This window comes from Cyclopterus lumpus, chromosome 25 (genome assembly GCF_009769545.1).
Source record: "Cyclopterus lumpus isolate fCycLum1 chromosome 25, fCycLum1.pri, whole genome shotgun sequence".
NCBI lineage: Eukaryota > Metazoa > Chordata > Actinopteri > Perciformes > Cyclopteridae > Cyclopterus > Cyclopterus lumpus.
In genome coordinates, this window is record NC_046990.1 from 5,386,027 (window position 1) to 5,404,381 (window position 18,355).

General features: G+C 42.4%; 1 protein-coding gene across 5 annotated transcripts in view; it reads left to right on the forward strand.

Moving 5' to 3' along the window:
• Positions 1 to 18,355, forward strand: part of ascc3 (activating signal cointegrator 1 complex subunit 3) — a 131,813-nt gene that overhangs the window by 20,710 nt on the left and 92,748 nt on the right. For all 5 annotated transcript variants that reach the window (XM_034528533.1, XM_034528538.1, XM_034528536.1 and 2 more), the window contains exons 6-8: positions 7,812 to 8,013; positions 8,618 to 8,753; positions 9,837 to 9,962. In XM_034528533.1, coding sequence (XP_034384424.1) covers positions 7,812 to 8,013; positions 8,618 to 8,753; positions 9,837 to 9,962 — 464 coding nt within the window. The remainder of the gene's footprint in view (positions 1 to 7,811; positions 8,014 to 8,617; positions 8,754 to 9,836; positions 9,963 to 18,355) is intronic.

An 18,355-nucleotide genomic window follows, 5' to 3' on the forward strand; every position in this document is an offset into this window, starting at 1 on the left:
GATTACAACTGTTTGATACTCAAGGTACGCTATGGACCTTTTGACAACCAGCGGTGCTATTCATGTTCATGTGAGCAGATTCCCATTTTATCCGACACACACACACACACACACACACACACACACACACACACACACACACGTGCGCGCGCACACACTTCTTCACTTCCTGTTTGAAGGCATTTGCAGTTTTTCTTCCAGCTTCGAGGGTTCTACAGTAACATTCCCACATCCGTAAGTCACTACGACGACGATGTTTGAAAACGTTCGAGGAGTCCGTTATGAGCAACTACAAAAGCACCCAATTATTTTAGAAACCTGCTGCTCGGACTTGGCACGCAACAGCAGATGTGGTCAGTATTTTTGTCAACGACTCTTGACTGCCAGAAGGGCTGACGCAGGTCCACACAGACGGAGCACATTAAACCAACCTGCCTGTCTAGTTGCTAGCTATCGGCAAATTGGTGGTTCTTTAATATGATGTATTTTAAATTTTGATTAGCCCATGGTTAAACATGCAGTTTGGGCAGTGAGTCATTACAAAGACATTGTGGATGTGCTTTCTGTTGGCTGACCAGCTGGTCTCACAGAGCCAGCAGCTCCTCGCAACTCCCAAAGCGTTCACGTACATTTCTACAGAGGCGTCGTTTGGATAAACTGATCACATATTGGGAATCTAAATGGGTACCTTCTCACCTGACAAATGATTAAAACGTGAGCTTTTCATGAAGCTTTAAAACTTCTTTAAAATGGAAGTAAGACTACAAAATGACAAAAATATTAGCTGATATTATTTTAACAAGTAATGTCAGTACAGAAATGTTAGAATATATAAGAAGGTCATTTCACAACAATGTCAAAATACTTCAAAGTTTGTTCAGGTTGCTGGTTTTTAACAATATCCTGCTCCCTTCATATCTAGGTCACAATAAAAAACAATTCAAAACAAACACTTGAGAACTTGACCCTTTTCAGAGACCTTGTATACTTTTTTAGGAATAGCGATCTTATTATCTTTATGGCCCCTCCCCTTTATGTAGGACTCCAGTTGTGGGCGTCCTGAAGTTTAGGCTTCTCGCTTGACAGGGATCTCGATGGCGAAACCAGCGCTCTGAAGCTCTGGTGGTGCTGTGGTGTCAGAGTGATGTCACCACTAGTCAACAGGATTATGACACTGGGTGCAGTATTTCTTAAAGTCGTATATAGTTGAGAACAATTCATTCTAAATATAGTTTGGAAAGCTACACAAAAAAAGGTAATTTTCTGCAATAACTTTTTCAGTGACATATTTGTTGTTTATGTTCACTCGTACGCCTGAATTTGATGAGGTTAACAGGCTTACTTTCTCTTCCGTGGAGAGCTCAGAACTACTACTTGGCTGTTTAACTATTTTCTTGCTGAATTGTAAGCTAATTAACTTAGCTGCACAATGTAACCTTGCTGCAGAGCAACTTTATAGAAAGGAAATTGGAAAAGTTGTCCGACATGTTTTGCTCTTGTTGCATTACGTTCAATTCAATTAAATTCAGTTTATTTTATATAGCCCAATATCACAAATTACAAATTTGCCTTTACAATCTGTACACATACGACATCCCTGTCCCAGGACCTCACATCGGATCAGGGAAAACTCCCCAAAAATATTCACAGGGAAAAAAGGGAAGAAACCTTCAGGAGAGCAACAGAGGAGGATCCCTCTCCCCGGATGGACAGATGCAATAGATGTCATGTGTACAGAATGAACAGCATTACAAAGTTACATAAACACATTACATGAATATGACAATGTATGAATGGAACTCCAATCCATGAAACAGAAGGAGGTAGAGAGGAGGGGGGGCGCATCAGCAGGGCTAACGCGGGAGGCCAGCTCACCAGGCATCAGACACCGCCAGGTCCAATGGACCCTATGAGATCCATGAGATGAAGTCACAAAGACTCTCGGGAGGAAGCAGAGTTAATAAGGTCTTATACCGGAAGAGAAGCTGCAGACCGGCGGACTTCTTTCGGCTCCTCTGCGGTTTTACGCTGCCAACAGACAGCTCCAGGTTGATCAGACTTCACCATTAAAACGAGCACATCTGGGACACATCAGCACAGATTTGGTTGATAACATGTACTGTGAAATATATGGGCCAGTAAGTGTGCACATTTTTGTCCAAAGGACTAGTAGTTGTGCTGTTACCAGGATGCTGCTTCAAACTCCGCTGATGTTATTCCCATTGTGAAGAACTTTTTATCAGCATTTAACATTTTCACTTGCCAGACAGCTTTTGAGATTAGTGTTGCCTTGACGACTGAGGGTGATGTCAGGAGAGGTTAAAAAAGGCTGATTAAATGTTCCACTATTTGCATGCCGTCAGGAAGAGTGGGATTTAGTGGGAATGCCTGTCTCTTGCTGATTAGCTTTTAAATTGCAGCTTGGCACTTGCATGTTTATCACAGAACAGATTCTCTTGGCGGCTCTTTTCCACATTTCAATGGCTGATAGAGGCAGTGATATGTGGAGTGGACAATTCTAAAGACAATACGTCTCCACATCCCAAACATTTTGAACACGCGCTGAAGAAATCATTGGCTATTCAAGAAACAATCGTATGGACATAAATCATAATGTTTATGGCCACCGCTAAACCTTGATCCCCTGATTGCAACCTCATGTTGTCGGTAAAAGCATCTGCCATTTTCTGCCGTGTCATCGTACAACACAACCGTTAATGTTTACAAACCTGCCGGCTTCTGATGTTTAATAGACTAAATTATTAACTGAGAAAATAATAGGCAGATTCATTTATGGTGAAACAGTTGCAGCCCTTGGAGTAAAGTTGAGCAATTATATTTACATTATTTTGAATGCTCAAAGAAATGGGATCACATAAATGAGCCACTTAAAGACATATTTCATTAACTGCACGCATTTTGTATAAGTAACATATCTAAAACTATGTGTAAAGCCAAGTTCAAACTCCACTATTTTTAATGTCGTCAGATCGCTGTACATAACTTTCTGTCTTGTAGTCATTGTGGTTTTCAAACTACATGACTGACTGCTAACCGGGGGTCACGCACTACACGACCTTTGACCAGGAGGGATCCCAGATGAGTGTGTCTAGGTCTCCAAACTTATTCCACATCATGGAAAATCCAATGCGAGAAGTGACGCAGTAAATTCCGCATACGAGGGCTGTTTAACCGTCAACCTACTAAAATAATGTTGACTGATTTAATAGCGTCTGTTAAACCGGACACGGGCCCACAATTCCTCTGCTCAAAACCCCGACAGATTATGTTAATCAGAGCGCGCACTAAGCAGCCAGATATCTTACAGAATTGGTGAGTTGAGGCCAAATGGAGCTAAACGGAGTGTAATTATTAGACTCACATTCGTTAGCAGGCCATCTTGGTTGTTTGTGTTACTCCACGTTTACTGGATGTGTGAATAGGCTTTTTTGCGAACATTATCAACGGCATAATAACTATATATCTTATGGTAGTAGTAGTAGCTTAACCTCAACATTTATTCTGTCTGTTTGCTGTATTGTGGTCGGCCGAGAAGAGGAGGAGCAGTTGTCTAAGTTTGTCTGGCCGTCTCTAAACATCAAGGAGACACGCAGAGAGGTGGCGCCCAGTGGGGGGCTGACAGACCCAACCTGGTAGAAATAGCCCCCCGTGGAGTGTTTGTGTTTGCGCGTACAAATGCCTTTGACTGGGTGATTAACCACACCTCTTTTTCTGATCAGGTGTTGGACAATATATGTGTAGAAAGCCACACAGAAATCAGTTTCCCAGGCTTCATGTACCGAAGCAAATGGTTCTGCCACAAATGTAACAGGACTTTTGGACAATGTCCTCGGGCCGCGATCAGAACAGAGGCTTTTCTCTGCCCCTCAAGGACAAAGTCGGCTCACCACTCTGAGTGTGACGGCTAATGGAGAACAAGGACTCGGTGGATGCAGGGATCCTCACTGCTGAGCAAGTTTTACACTGAAGCAATCTATCTGGCTTCCTGAAGTGCTCGGTAATGCATAGAAGTCAGTACTTAGACACTTTTACTTTATTTATAATTATTATATGGCTTAAGTGTTGGTGAGAGCTATGAATTGAAATGATTATACAACACTTTGAGCAGACAGAATTAAAAGGAGTGCCTTGAATGACTTTGTGATAGCGGGAATATATCATTAACACTGAGCAGTTATTTGGATGAAGCTGAAATAATTTATTTATATATATATATATATATATATATATATATATATATATATATACTACAGATGTGCATGTGTTGTTATGCAATTAAACCCAGGGATTAGATTGCCAGACAATATCTGACATCCAAATGCAGTGTTCTACTCTCACTGACATTACATTTACTTCCACAGAGTATCTGTATGTTCACAAGGTTAATGAAATATGACAATATAAACGTTATAGACACCTTCCAATTTAGATTTCTTTTTATTAATAAATGATAACATTTGCTAGAAAATAGTCCCTCCTGGGCTGGTTGCCTGCACAGACCAAGGCAGTTGCTATGGACTCGGTTGCTATGGAACTTAGCTCGGACATTTACTTTTTCATCATATTGATTTCATTATCTGACTATTATTTACATTATTTAGTATTTTGCCATTTATTGTGCAACCAATGAGCAACTGCTCAGCATCAGTAGGATGACTTTGATAAATGGTTGTGGACTTGCAGGTTTTTGTCAGGTGGAGGTGCGTTGCTCCACTTTCTCTGGTCACTGGGTGTCGGTTGCCATGAGCTCTGGAGATGGTCTCACACTTTTTAATTTTCCTGGTTCGTGTATTTCTGCTACCATACTGCTTGCTCCCAACATGATTGACGCCCATCGGCTCTCGACACACGCGTCATTATGAATCCCACTGCTCCTCCGGGAAAGACCCGCCCTGCGCAGCATTGAAGCGCTAGGATTGGCCAGGTGTCCACGCCGGTACTGGTCACCTGGTTTGTTTGGTTCCTACGCTCTGACCAATGGGCTATCCTGACCCTTACTCCTCGAGCAGGGCAGAAAGGATGCTATGGCTGTTCATACCTGAATCCTCTCTGCTCTCTGTATTCATCCCCTGTGGCTCATTGTGATTCTTCAAACCACCCTTTGTCTACTTGCCCCTCAGGAGTGTTGAGGTCCAGAGGGATACAGAAATTATAAAGAAATTAAACAAAGCAGTGTGGGTATTATGTCATGGTCATGAACCAATTAGATTGTGTGAGCGACCTGTTTTTAACTACTTATTGGTGGAATCCAGTTCCGCATCTTTAATGTGAACTGAGCTGACAATTAAATACAACGGTGAACTGTTCCCTACTCGGAAATAAATCTTCATTGTTTAAATGTTTTAATTTTATTCACCGTGGAAAATAAAACCAGGGAAAAGCAACACAGCTGCGATTGGCTCATTTTAATACAAGTGGTAACAATACACGTGAATATATGATTGAGTATTGATCGTATTGTTGTCTCGCATCCTCCACCTTGCGCTACGGCTGTCAGATTAAGCGTGACAAGCTCATCTATACGGGGGCCGGCATCCTCCGGTCGGAGAAAACAATCTCACACTATTAGATGGTAGCCCAAATAAATGATAGAAAGCGAAGGTCTGGTGCCATTCTATCATCCAGCGGTGGTTAGAGTAGTGGCATGTCATAGAACGTCTCTAGACACACGTCCTTCACTTAGGCTTTACATTATATCTTGAAGGTAACTTGCCCAACACTGGTGGTAAGTCACTCCTACATTTTGATTCTAAAAAGGCTGCTCCTGGAAAATCCTGGTGTTTAAATATGTCTTGGAAGTAGAGCCTATCTGCTTTGGCGACGCTCTTCACCATGATTATGGCGCCATGATCACTTGTGGAAAACCGGGATCCTGGAGATTTGGAAGCAATCATTATTGGAGACGCACAATAGCTCCCAGAGAGGGGGAGAGTAAGGGATGGGGAATGGTTTAGACGGAGGGGATGGTGCATGGAGGGTGACAGAGTTAAAGGGGTTGGCAGTTGGAGCGGTAATGGGAGGGAGGATGGGAGTGATGGGAAGAGGGGGAGCTGCTGGAACAAGAGCAAAGGCTGTGCAGCAGGTAGAGCCGCCAGACGAGATAAAGAAGAAATCATTCAGTCAATCAGCCGGGCAATCATCAGATCTCATCTGTTTTCAAGAGCAATTCGGCCTTTTATTGAGCTGTTGTGCCTCAAACAGGGAGGCTGCAATGGGGAACATTAACCCCTGCAGTGTCACATGCACTTGCATCTGGGCTATCAAGATTACTGCTGAAATATGAATCCATCTCCGCTGACCCGACGTTGTTTTCTCAATGTGAGCAAAAGCTCCTGTCAAACAGTGAGGGTCCTGTAAACTCTTCAAATATTAGATATGATCGATGCTCAAAACCATGCATTTTAAGTATGGAGGTTATGGAGAACATTATAACAATAATAATATGTGCTCACAATGTATTAATCTGTTTTCTGCAATTATCAGCATGGGAATCGGTACAGTGCAAAGCTATATATTAGTCTTTTGTTATTATTCCTTTTTTTAAAGAAATGCAGAAACTAAAATGTAAAACCATTTTAACTTTAAATGGTCGGTATGAAAATCAACACAAATGTCAATATATTAGTTTGTTTAAAAAAAACACTGACTAAAAATTTAGGATAATTTATTGTCATAATGCAACACAGGGATAGAAACGGCATACATCATAATGAAGCATCAAAACCAATTCTCTGTTCGAATAATACGGTCGACAGCTTCACATTAAAATTTCAACATGAGGAAAACATTTCCCATCAACTTTCAGTATGTTTGAGCACCAAGCATCATGATGGAAACACAGAGTCCACCTCCTCGTCCCACCGGAGTCCTGCTCTCTGTCCTGCTGTCTGCCCATCAACTGCAGCTTGATCCTGGACCACGATGGATCCAGGTCCCTGTGGACTCAACAGGCATTGGCCTCCCACTGCTTTCATCCATCATGCATCAGACAGCCATCAGTAGTGTGAGCAGTGGAGTAGCCAGAGTAGAAACTCTCTACATCAGATTGTGAAATGGTCTAGCAGGCTGATTGGTGTGTCCCAGCTGAGCTCAGAGTCCCTGAACACAACACAGTTACAACGGATAACCGACTCCATCTTAAAGGACGACTCCACCCTTTGCACAGAGAGTTTCAGCTTCTTCCTTCTAGACGGAGGTATTTAGTACCACGGTGTAGAACAAAGCGCTGTAAAAACAGCTTTGTTCCAGCAGCCACCATTCAGGTGAACAAATCCGGATAATAACATTCACTGATTTGTGGCTTTGTGTACTTTTATCGTCATGTCTGTCTTGTTGTCTGTGTTGATTGAAATGTGTGTTGGGATGAATTACTAATTTTTCTACCTACGGGTACAAATAAAGTAATCTCCTCAGGTCCTAGCTGAGTTAGCCTAGCTTCCATCTGGGCTCTCCTCCCTGGGGCAGTTCGGTGGCGTTTGGTCCGGCAGCTCTGGCTGGTTGGTCGGGTCGTGTGTAATCAAGTAGTCCGCTGTGTTCATCGTGGGTCTTTTTTTTTTTACTTCACTCCCATGATACTTTGCCTAGTCTTTATTTGCTGCATTAATTGTATTTTTCTCAAAGATGGTATTAAAAAGGTCTTAAAAGTCATTAAATAATACGTTAAAATGTGCCGATACACTCGGTGTCTTCCATGGGACTTCCATTTTCAGAAATAAAATGATTAGATCCTGTCTAGGAAAAGCATTGATGTAGTAACATTTTGCTTTTTCTTTACTATGTTTTTCCTCCAGATATGAGCCGGTTAGTCAGTGGAGAAGTGACCAAGCCCACCTATGGGTGCCAGGTGACCATCCAGTCAGAGCAGGAGAAACAGATGATGAAGATGTACCGCAGGGAGGAGAAGAGAGAGAGGAAGAGAGGCAAAGGAATAGATGACAGCGACTTTGCAGATGCTGCCCTGACCTTTGACCCCAGAGAGATGAGAACCCAGCGGTATATCATCTCTTCAAACTTTCTCTTGGTCCTTTTTTCCTTTCATTTGTCTTTGTTCTCACTCTGTCCACCTCCATCCCTGCTCTCAGGTATCCGCACCAAAACTGACAAGCTTCTGCATTTTTCATGACAACCTGGTTTGAGCGTTACAAACACACAGCGACAGCTCTTTTTTTTTTTTTTTTTTGAGGATTTGTTTGAAAGTTTAATTTCAGAGGATGAAATAATACAAAATAAAAAAAAGAGCAGCGATCTGTTTAATTAAAAACTTAGCATGACCAAATCCAGCCCTGTGTGAAGGAAAAGATTAGCAGAAAGGTAAGCCACTTTAGGAAGGAACATAATGCCTCACATCTGTGCCTCTCCATTTGAATCATCAACTGCACTATTTATTCTCAAGCTGAAATGTGGATGGAAGCGAGGGTTCACATATGGAACCAAGTGGTTGCAGATGTGTTTTTGTAGAAATGACATTGCCGTTTATTCCTTTCTCCTAATCTTGACGTAATTAATTTACCCTATCAAGCTCCTTTTGTTTACAGCTCACAGAATTGTGCTGTTCTTTGTTTCACGTGTTCCGTATGTCTTGTGTTTGTTCGCACAGGGAGCAGGCCCTGCTGACGGCACGCCGTGAACCTGTGCTGAGCAGAGAGCGGGTGTATGAGCGTATTCGGTACCCCAACGTCTATGACTGCTACGCAGAGGCCACAAAGATGCCTGCGTTTGTAGGAGGAGCCAGGGTGAGGCTTGTTAGTTCTGAGTAAAGTGTCGGCTGATTGTCTCGTGTGTGGATTTTAAACACAATGTGTTGACAAATAGCGGGCGCTTTACCTGTACTGTACATGTTTAATACTAATCACAGCCAGATGCACAACCACCGGATTGATGAACAAAGAATTGACTGCGTTTTCTCTCACAATCGTCCGATACATCACCAGAAATCCTTTTCTGTTCCCACATTACACCACAGTGACACACAAATACCCATAAGCGTTTGCTTTTTGGAGTTTTTGGAATATCTTTTTAGTTTCTTAGAACCACCACCTCTTCTCCTTTTTTATTGTTTTTTTTTCTTTATTTGTATTTTCTTTTTACAATATGTATGTATGTATTTATATATTTAATAGATGTTTGTTTTTTTACATTCATGAATTAACGATCTTTATTTGTAAATGTTGGTTTTCAAAGGACTTTACGAAGTGAGATTATTTCTAAATTCTATCGTAATTTTAACAATTTACCACGGCCCTCGTCCTGGCATGAGCAGCAGAGTTTCCAACAGTAGAGGTTTTTCATATTTATCTTGGGGGCACTTATATTATATTAGACAATAGACAGAGAGGTGGGTAATTAGATTTAACAAACAACCAGGGATCATGTGAATTACCGTTCTGTGAGACAAAATGTGCTGCTCTCCTGGTCCGGATGTTCATAATAATTCATATCACAAACCATAGTAACACAAACTATAACAAACTGTACTACAAAAACACATTCAAGTATGCCATGAATATTGCATTATAGTCCATGTAATTGAGCCTTCATGTGGTGCACTTCAAAATATTGTTTGAAACAATTATGATGAGATGTTCAAAGTGTGTGTGTGATCTCTATTTTCAAGGAAGCATTAAGGATATGGGAATAAAAGAAATGTGAAACATTGTGAATACACAGCCGAATTCTAATTAATATATTTAGTGACTTTATGTTTACCTTTCCGAGTGTGTTTTAATATCCAGTTATCTTTATCCAGAGTCTTTGAGGTCACTTGTGAGGTCTGGGTTTTCCTCATTCTCGTGTGTGTGTGTGTGTGTGACATTCAGTTGCTGCTACCCGAGGGAATCCGCAGAGAGAACTCCAAAATGTATGAAGAGGTGGAGATCCCACCCAGCCAACCCATGGCCATCGGCTTTGAAGAGAAGCCTGTCTACATCGCTGAGCTGGATGAGGTGGGAGACACGTGTGTGTGTGTGTGTGTGTGTGTGTGTGTGTGTGTGTGTGTACACTGTGAGTGTGTGTGTGTGTGTGTACACTGTGTGTGTGTACACTATGTGTTTCACATTCCTGTTTGTGTTTGGACGAAACCAACACAAAGATAACTAGTCACATTGAGAGGTTGTTGGTAGAAGGATTTTTCATATTTGGATGGAACCCGGCTAGCTGAGAGTGGAATTATCCTCTCAGGCAAAGCAAGAAAATAAACAGACTTATTTCCCAATATTTCAAAGAATTCCTTTAATGCTGCAATTAGATTTTAAAAGGCCACAATGAAACTGACATAATAGCAAGTAAATAGGCCTTTTCCAAACCAGTAAAATGATCTTGTTACTCGTCTGAATTCTCTGTTCCACATGAGGCCACAATGATTGTTCCACCCTTACCAGTTCTTGGGCCTCACTCTGTTAGGTGCTCACGGTAATTGCACTTTTGCCTTAGAAGCAGTGAAACGTTCCATAGTATGACCAGTATTTCCCTTATATGCGTGTGAGTGCTGCTGCCACACACACACATATAGGAGGATAGAGTGGAGCAGAGGAGAGACGGGTGGAGGGAACATAGTGCTGTCGGTGAGCTGGACCAGAGATTACTGGGTTTTGCCCCCTTATCTCTCTGTGAGGTTTGCTGGAAGTGATGTCATGTGACCGCGTTGTGTTTAGTGTGGAGCGAGCGCCGCGCCGGACGTCTGCTTGTCAGCAACCGGCCAACAACCAGTCTGCAAAAGGAACTTTTTGTCTTGCCGCGTGAAGCAAAAAAAAAACTGGCTACATTATATGACTTTATTATACATTATAGGGTTGTGTTGGTGTGTGTGTATAATAACCCACAGTGTTATCTGTGGCCTATATTGCTCTTTATTATAGTATATATCATATTAATGGACGCCCACAGCCTGGAAGCAACAGCAGGGTTATTGGTTCAGCTTGTAGGAGTTGCAGCAGTCAGGATGAAGAGACACCTTCTGAACTTTCTCGTGCAGTCAATAAAAGATATATATTTTGAATACTAAATACATTGTATTATTTACGAAGCCTTCGTCTGAACATTTCATTCTAATGGGAACATGTTTGCAACGTAAAATCATATTCGCTAGATTCTGAACGGACGCGATACAAACACAGACAAATAGAAGCTTTTTTTCATCTTGGAACAAAAAACCCTCCTGGAGACAGGGTGGAGTACGAGGTGGCATCTAGCCGTGTGGTTGCAGCTCACTCTGTTCCTTCCAAGCCTCAAATGTACTCCTGGTCAAGGCACTGCGTTTCTACAGTGTGTTTCTTGTGTAGGCGACAACCCGAAGCATTTCACACGTTCACACAGGCGGCGATACAAGTTGCCAGCTGCTCATCGGGTCATCATGGGCGACACACATTCGCTCCACCTCAGACCCCATTGTGTCTGTCTTTGACACGTGTCTGTTAAAAAATAGAAGAAAATAAACAAACTCCCACTTAAAAGTGGATCCTAAAGCTCTTCAGTCTTCAGATTCAAGAGCTTTCTATTAACTTAAACGGGTGCTATTGTTGTTCTGTTAATGTGAAGTGTTGGCGGTGTTGATGGAGAAAACCTTTGTGTGTTAACAATTAGACACAATAAAGTAAGATAGCGAGGGTTGTTCTATACAAATACTCCATATAATATAAATATTAAGCATCAGAAATATAAGTTAGAGGAATGTGAACCATAATAAATACAATTGGACAATTAGATGAGAGATAAGTGAGCAATGAGGTCTTATAAGATAACCAAAAAACCTATATTTCATGACTTTAACACATAGAACAATAGAACACCAGAGTAGAACATCTCAGTATCAACGGGCAATGCTCTCGTGTTACCATAGCAACTGCAGCTAGTCTCAACTTCTATAGCTACAGTGGTGCTAGTTAACGACAATTGTGTGTGTGTGTGTGTGTGTGTGTGTGTGTGTGTGTGTGTGTGGGAGAGCCAGACCTGGCTCTCCTGATAAAGAGAACAACATCAATACAATTAACGAGGATAGACAGAGATCGTAATGACAGCAAGAGAGCAATCTCAGCATGCTAACATTGGCCCAAGGCCAAAGGTTAGCAGTCTCAAATCTCGACACATAATGAACTAGATACAACAATTAGTTCCTGTACAAATCATTAATAAGAACGTTTACCAACATTTGTCACCTGAACGTGTTCTCACAAACGTCTGACCCAAAAGGAGATGAGAGGGAATGATTGTGGTAGGTTTGTTATTGACCTGGTACATCTGGGGACCCTAGCCCTAGGAATGATTACTTTCCCAGATTGGCACATCAACATATCGTCATGTGGAGGTTCATCTGTCCTGACAACAGGACCTCCATGTCACTCTGTTCAGCTGCCAGGAGAGTTTGCCGCTGCCCCGGGTGTATCTGTGGGCCCTGTTATCCTCCTCCCCATGGAACAGCACAGGGCTGTGGCTGTAATGGCCAGTGACTGATGTTCCTTCTTAATGGAGGTGCTGTAGCTCTCAGCCGGTTGTCAGCGGACACAACTCGTCGGTCTGACTGACACCTTGACTGACAAACCCACACTCACATTGGTACATACCCCCCCCCCCCCCCCCCCCCACACAGCCTCTGGTGGCCGTTACACAGCCACCACTGGGCCGTATTAGTGGGGCAGCGGGCTAGAAAAGCAGGAGTTCGGTCTGCTCCAGCCCTGAGGGAGGAGGCGTGGCAGGAGAGCGGAGGACGTTCCATACACATCATTGTTTTTGAAAGGCTCTGCTCCCATCCTGTCTGCCGAGGAAGACTTTGTAAACCATCATTACTGCATCACCAGTAAAGATGCTGCAGTGCAAAAGGTCACCCCTTCTCCTCCGGATCCGGCCTTTTGTTGATGAATGCTCGAAAGAACAATACCCGTGATCCTCAGGAGCATTTTGTCACACTACAGGAGGCTAGTGTAACTGCTCACCTCTCTTAACCTTCCTGTCACTCATGCTAATAGACATCATAATAAACAAGATTTAGTTTTGGTGTGAGTGTGTAATTGCCTGTTTATGGATGGAAGTGTGTGCCATGCGTCTTGTGCCATGACAAACTGATAAACGGATGCTTTAATTACATCTGCACTGTTGCTCTTGATGTTGTCACCGTTTCTGATACTGGCTCAGGTGTGTGTGTGTGTGTGTCGCTCTCTCTGCTGAGTCCCCTTTAATGCCTGTCAATTTCAATCCTCATCAAAGTGATCCTTGAGGATTTGACCGTTAATCCTCCCATTAGCTACAGAGATGTGTCCACAAAGACAGGGTGTTGTAGTCAAATAGTATTTTGTATGAATTGCAGTGTTCATGTCCACGGCCTCTCTCCTTATTGTTTAGGTCTTTTGTTTTCCCCCCAGCTCAGGGGCAGGTCTCTCATGTGAGACTGGCATCTCCAGCTGGATGGGGAAGTTGTTTAGGTGTGTTCTGCTGTTTATGCCTTCACACCGGAGACAGCGGGATGTTTGCAGGTCGTCCGTCCGTCCGGTCACCGTGACCTTCACAAAACCACGTTTTATTGCCACAACTCAAGGATGAATATGCCAATTATCACAATTTCACACATATGTCTACCCGGATTAAATGACGGCATTTTTGGCAGACATGGATGTAAACTGTTTTGATAGCTATTCAATCTTGGTTGTCACAATTCCGAACATCTTCTCCGAGATGTTTACCATAGTTGTCTTTGGACACGGTCTTGATCTGCACTCTTTGGATCTGGATTGTAAAGTAAGGGTTCTTTTAACCCCTAAGCGTGTTTTCGAGCGTGTGGTGGGAAATAAACATCCAATACAGATTAGTTCATGACGTTGGGGTTCTTTTGGCCTGAGTAATTTGATACACCCGGAACATAAGAAAGCTAGGTTATCTGTTTCAACACCTGTGTGAGCTTGAAGGCTCCTTCCTTGATCCAGATTCCGGTGCCAATACCTGAATAATGGTTCGGTGCTGTTGGCTGGAACATGTTTGAGGCTTTTCCCTCCACCTTTTTAAATGTGAAGCACAACCTGTTTTCTGCTGGTTGAAAACATTGTGGCATTTAAAGTAGGTTGTGATTAAATACAGTTCAAGCAGAGAAGGTTTGTCACGGCACCACATCCAACACTCGTGAATATTCACCATTAAAGCAGGGCGCCGGTGTACAACTTTGCCATATTGTAACGCAGCCATTACATGTCATCATCATAGCCATTGGGTTGGGTCTGCACATTTATCACATTATTATTGTGTGGTTACAATCTGTTAAAATGAGAATGAGGACTGTTGGCAATCCAGGATCACAGTTTTGGGACCAATTTTAACATTTTAGTATTGCATGGTTTTCCATTGATTGGGATCATTTAGGATGCTTATAATTGGCTGCATCTTTTAATTGCATTGGTCTCTAAGGAGCTCATTTCCTGGAAAGGACACACAGTTGTCCACTCGCTATCACACATGCAGCCATAACTGAATTCCTGTCCTAGCTTCTCCCTGCAAAGCCTTCAACTTAAACAATCTGAATGGGAGATGAAGTAAACTCTCCGAGGCTCCGTCTCCTGTCTAACAGGCTTATCTCTTTTTCTCCCCGAGTTTCTCCTGGCTCACCAGCAGTTTCCCCTTCATCTTTCAAAGTCCCTGTGTAACTGATATAGATTGATATGGAACCTCTTCTGCTGAGCGATGTGAATTAGCCTCAGTCAAGCAGCGGCTCTATTCATTAACTTAAGCCTGGGCAACTCTGGAACAAAGTGCCTCACTCCTCTAAAGCGCCGGCACACAATGCCTAATAAGTCTTTATGTGCTATTAGAAAGGCTTTGAAATGCAGGCTGAAAAGTCTGACACCCCCCCTCCCCCTCCTCTTCCGCGTACACTGAGTGCTGATTGTCATTTATTGAAAGCTGTAATAGCAAACAGGGCATTGCGAGCCTCTGGTCGCCTTTAATAGCTCTTTGAAACATTAAAAGTGAGGAATTTATTAGGGTGCTTTTTAACTAATGAATGAGGTCTAGGCGTCCCACGCTTACCTCCGTGGTAAAAGCCTTCCTAATTTACTCGAATAAATCTGTGTACTCAGTATGTTGTGTAAGGGCAAGTGCCAGACGTCAGTAGTACTGATGGACCAAACGCGCACAGTAATGTACACGACCACTGGTCCAATGCTGATGCGCCTCGTATTAGCAAAAGCAGAACGGACACTCAAAATCAAATATAGACAAGACGCGTAACGCAGCTGAACTCTGGATTGATCCACTCTCGCCGCTAACACGTTGAGAGAAACGACGCATCCCCACAGGAGCAGCCTGTCGAGGGGAGAGGGATTAAGCTCCTCAGCTGCTACAGGAGAGCCTCAGTGGGCGTGGGTGGTTGAAAGGTATAAGTAATGAATGAGTCTTCCTTCCCAATTTGCACTGTATATCTCTCGGCTGCTTGACACTTAATTATTGTGCTTACTGCACAATTTTCTTTCTCTCTTATCAACAGAAATGGTGTTTTCGTGATTCACTAATAATATCCATGGCCTCTGCCATTCTTTTTGGCTGCGTTGTTGCCGTCAATGACACCAAACACTTCCTTTCAAAAGAACAAAAAGAAAGGCAGACTACGAGATTATGCCCTGTGAGCTACTGAACAGCTTTTAATGTGAAACACGTACAAGAAGTGTTGAGTTTCACTGGAAACAGAGAAGTAGAACCGGCTGCAGTTTGAGAGCGAGAACAAGTCAAGTCAATTTTATTTATACAGCCCGATGTCATTAATTTGCCTCAAGTGCCTTTACAATCTGTGACGCCCTCTGACCGTTGACCCTCAGTTTGAACAATAGAAGAATTTCTTCTTTTTTTTTGCACGTTACTCTAGATTAACTAAATGACCCCAGTATAGTCTTAATAATAATAATGTGAATAAAAACCAAAAGGTATTTGCAGCATAGTACATTAATTTTAACCGAATTATTTTACACATGACTCAAAGCCGACCACAGACGCACAACCATCTTCATATGATTCCTGAAAAGTGAAAAGAGCCGCTGAAGTTGTGGAGCGCCTACAGTTATATTATACCCACAACCAGTAGGTAGATTAGACCAAAAATGTTGTAATAGGCCAAAAGTGATATGTGGGTCAGGATTTATTAATGTCCGCTGCACCATGAGAGCCAATCAGCAACGCCCCACCTGCAGAAAGGAACGTTCATCAACCGGTCCTGACCCACATACCACCAACCTTATGCAACTCTCAGTCTGTGACCTCAGTCCTGACAGCTGGAAAGCTGTCAGGACTGAGGTCACAGACTGAGAGTTGCAGGGCTCTCCAAAGGGCACGGCGGCGCTCCTCTGAGCTTCTCCCGCGGGAAGCAGCTACGTCAGCTTTGCCTAGAGTAATGGGAAGATCCAGCTAAATCATTTAATTGTTCTTTATTGTTGAATAGCAGCAATACGACTTACCCTTCATGACAAGACATGACCTCATTCTCTCACTCTCTCTTACACACACTCACACATCCCTCCTATCCCCAATTATAATAGTTGAAGAGGCCCTTTTTGTTCTTGTTAAAGTGACACCAGCGATTTTCCGACCAATGGCAATTTGGTTGAACAAGAACATATCGACCAACGGACCAGAAGGTTATTTGCTCAAATTATTCTTGTGGAAGACCGCCTTCATAACGGGCCGGCCTTATCCACCCCTGCTTTGAGCCGGGGGGGAAAGCTTTATATGTGAAACCTTGTCCAGGAAGTGTTGCCATTAGTTGATGTGTAAGCCCGATTCACTGAATTAAAAGAAAGAAAGGCTACTTCTTCAGAACTTATGGGATGGGATTGCAATGAAAAATGATCATTTCACTTTCCATCTTCTCCTTCTTAATGCCTATCTTATCCACCACTCACATTATAAGCTTGATATGTCCAATCTTAAGGGACAGAAGCTCTCAGCTGAGGGTAACAGGTGAGCTTGCCTGCTTCTGTTGTCGCTGCAGTGTGTTTCCCCCATCACAAACCTCACTCGGCATGCTTTGATTCTCCGGGCTGTTGACAGCTCACCCTCTCCTTTTCCTGTGCAGGAAGCAGCCAGTGTTTGAGCACAGGCCTGCAAACACGAGGCAGAACTGAACAGCCCTCCATCCATAATTAATCCACCTTAATTGCATTTACTAATCCAGTTTTGATGTGGTTCCCCCACAGCACACAACTGTGGCTCTGTGTGTTTGCTTAGACTTGCTAAGCAGGAGCTGCGAGTCTTCAAGGCTTCTTTGAAGGATTCAAGGGTTCACGACTTTTACAATCCTCTCTGATGGAGCTGCAGAACACAAGAGTGTCTCACCTTAAAAATCTACCCATTGTCTATCAGCCACTGGAAACGTTGTGTGCACTCAGCTTTTTTCAGTATGAAAGTACAAATTCAATTAGACGTATTAGGTTTTACCATACTTATTGGTGCCTGATCTTAATTTAGTTTTTTTTTTTATTACATTTTAGTCTGTTGAATATTTTAGATGTAGTCTTATCACAAGAAAGACACTACATGACGTACAATCACATATAATATATATATATATATATATATATTTATGTATTTATATATATATATATATGAATAAAATAATATTTAGATCAACGTTTTCCAGGATTTTGTCGAGTGGTAAAATCTTCGTAGTGACCTTTATCAGGCAGCCGTAAAGTTTAATTTAAATTTAAAATATGATTGTTACACTAATTAAAATGCATTCATGTGAAGAAAATGGAACCAACTGAAACAAATCCTCTAGTGTGGGATGATGTGGCATTGCCCACAAATCTGCTAAAGTAAGCCATCTAACGGGGACATTTCTATTATAGCCTACATTATTCACCAGTTACAAATGTTTGCAGTCCAAATAAACCTTAAAAAGAAAAAAACATTGAATGGACGCACTAATGGCCTCAGGCGACTGAGGCCATTTATTGCCATTTCAACAATCTTGTGACCGTGCTTTTTTTCTTTTCTTGCTGTCTTTGTACCTCTAGGAGTTGGTGATGTTGTATATGAATGCGCTATATTATAAGTTGGCATCCACACATCTGACTTTCTCTACTTTGATAGCGATACCTGGTCCTTTTGGGTATCTGTTGGTCCTGAGTACCAATCTGATGCCAGATCTGTATCTTCACTGTGTGGAAGTGATGGAATCATACTTGTATGTGTAAGCCAACATCAGGCTGGTCCTCACTTTGTAAAACACAATGTAACAAATAAATATACAGATGTAATTGTACTGAATAATTATTTAGTCAAATAATGGTATCTGATACAAGATTGGCCCATTGTCAACATCACCCGATCCAGTCAGTATCGGACCAATATCCAATATTGTATCTTAATT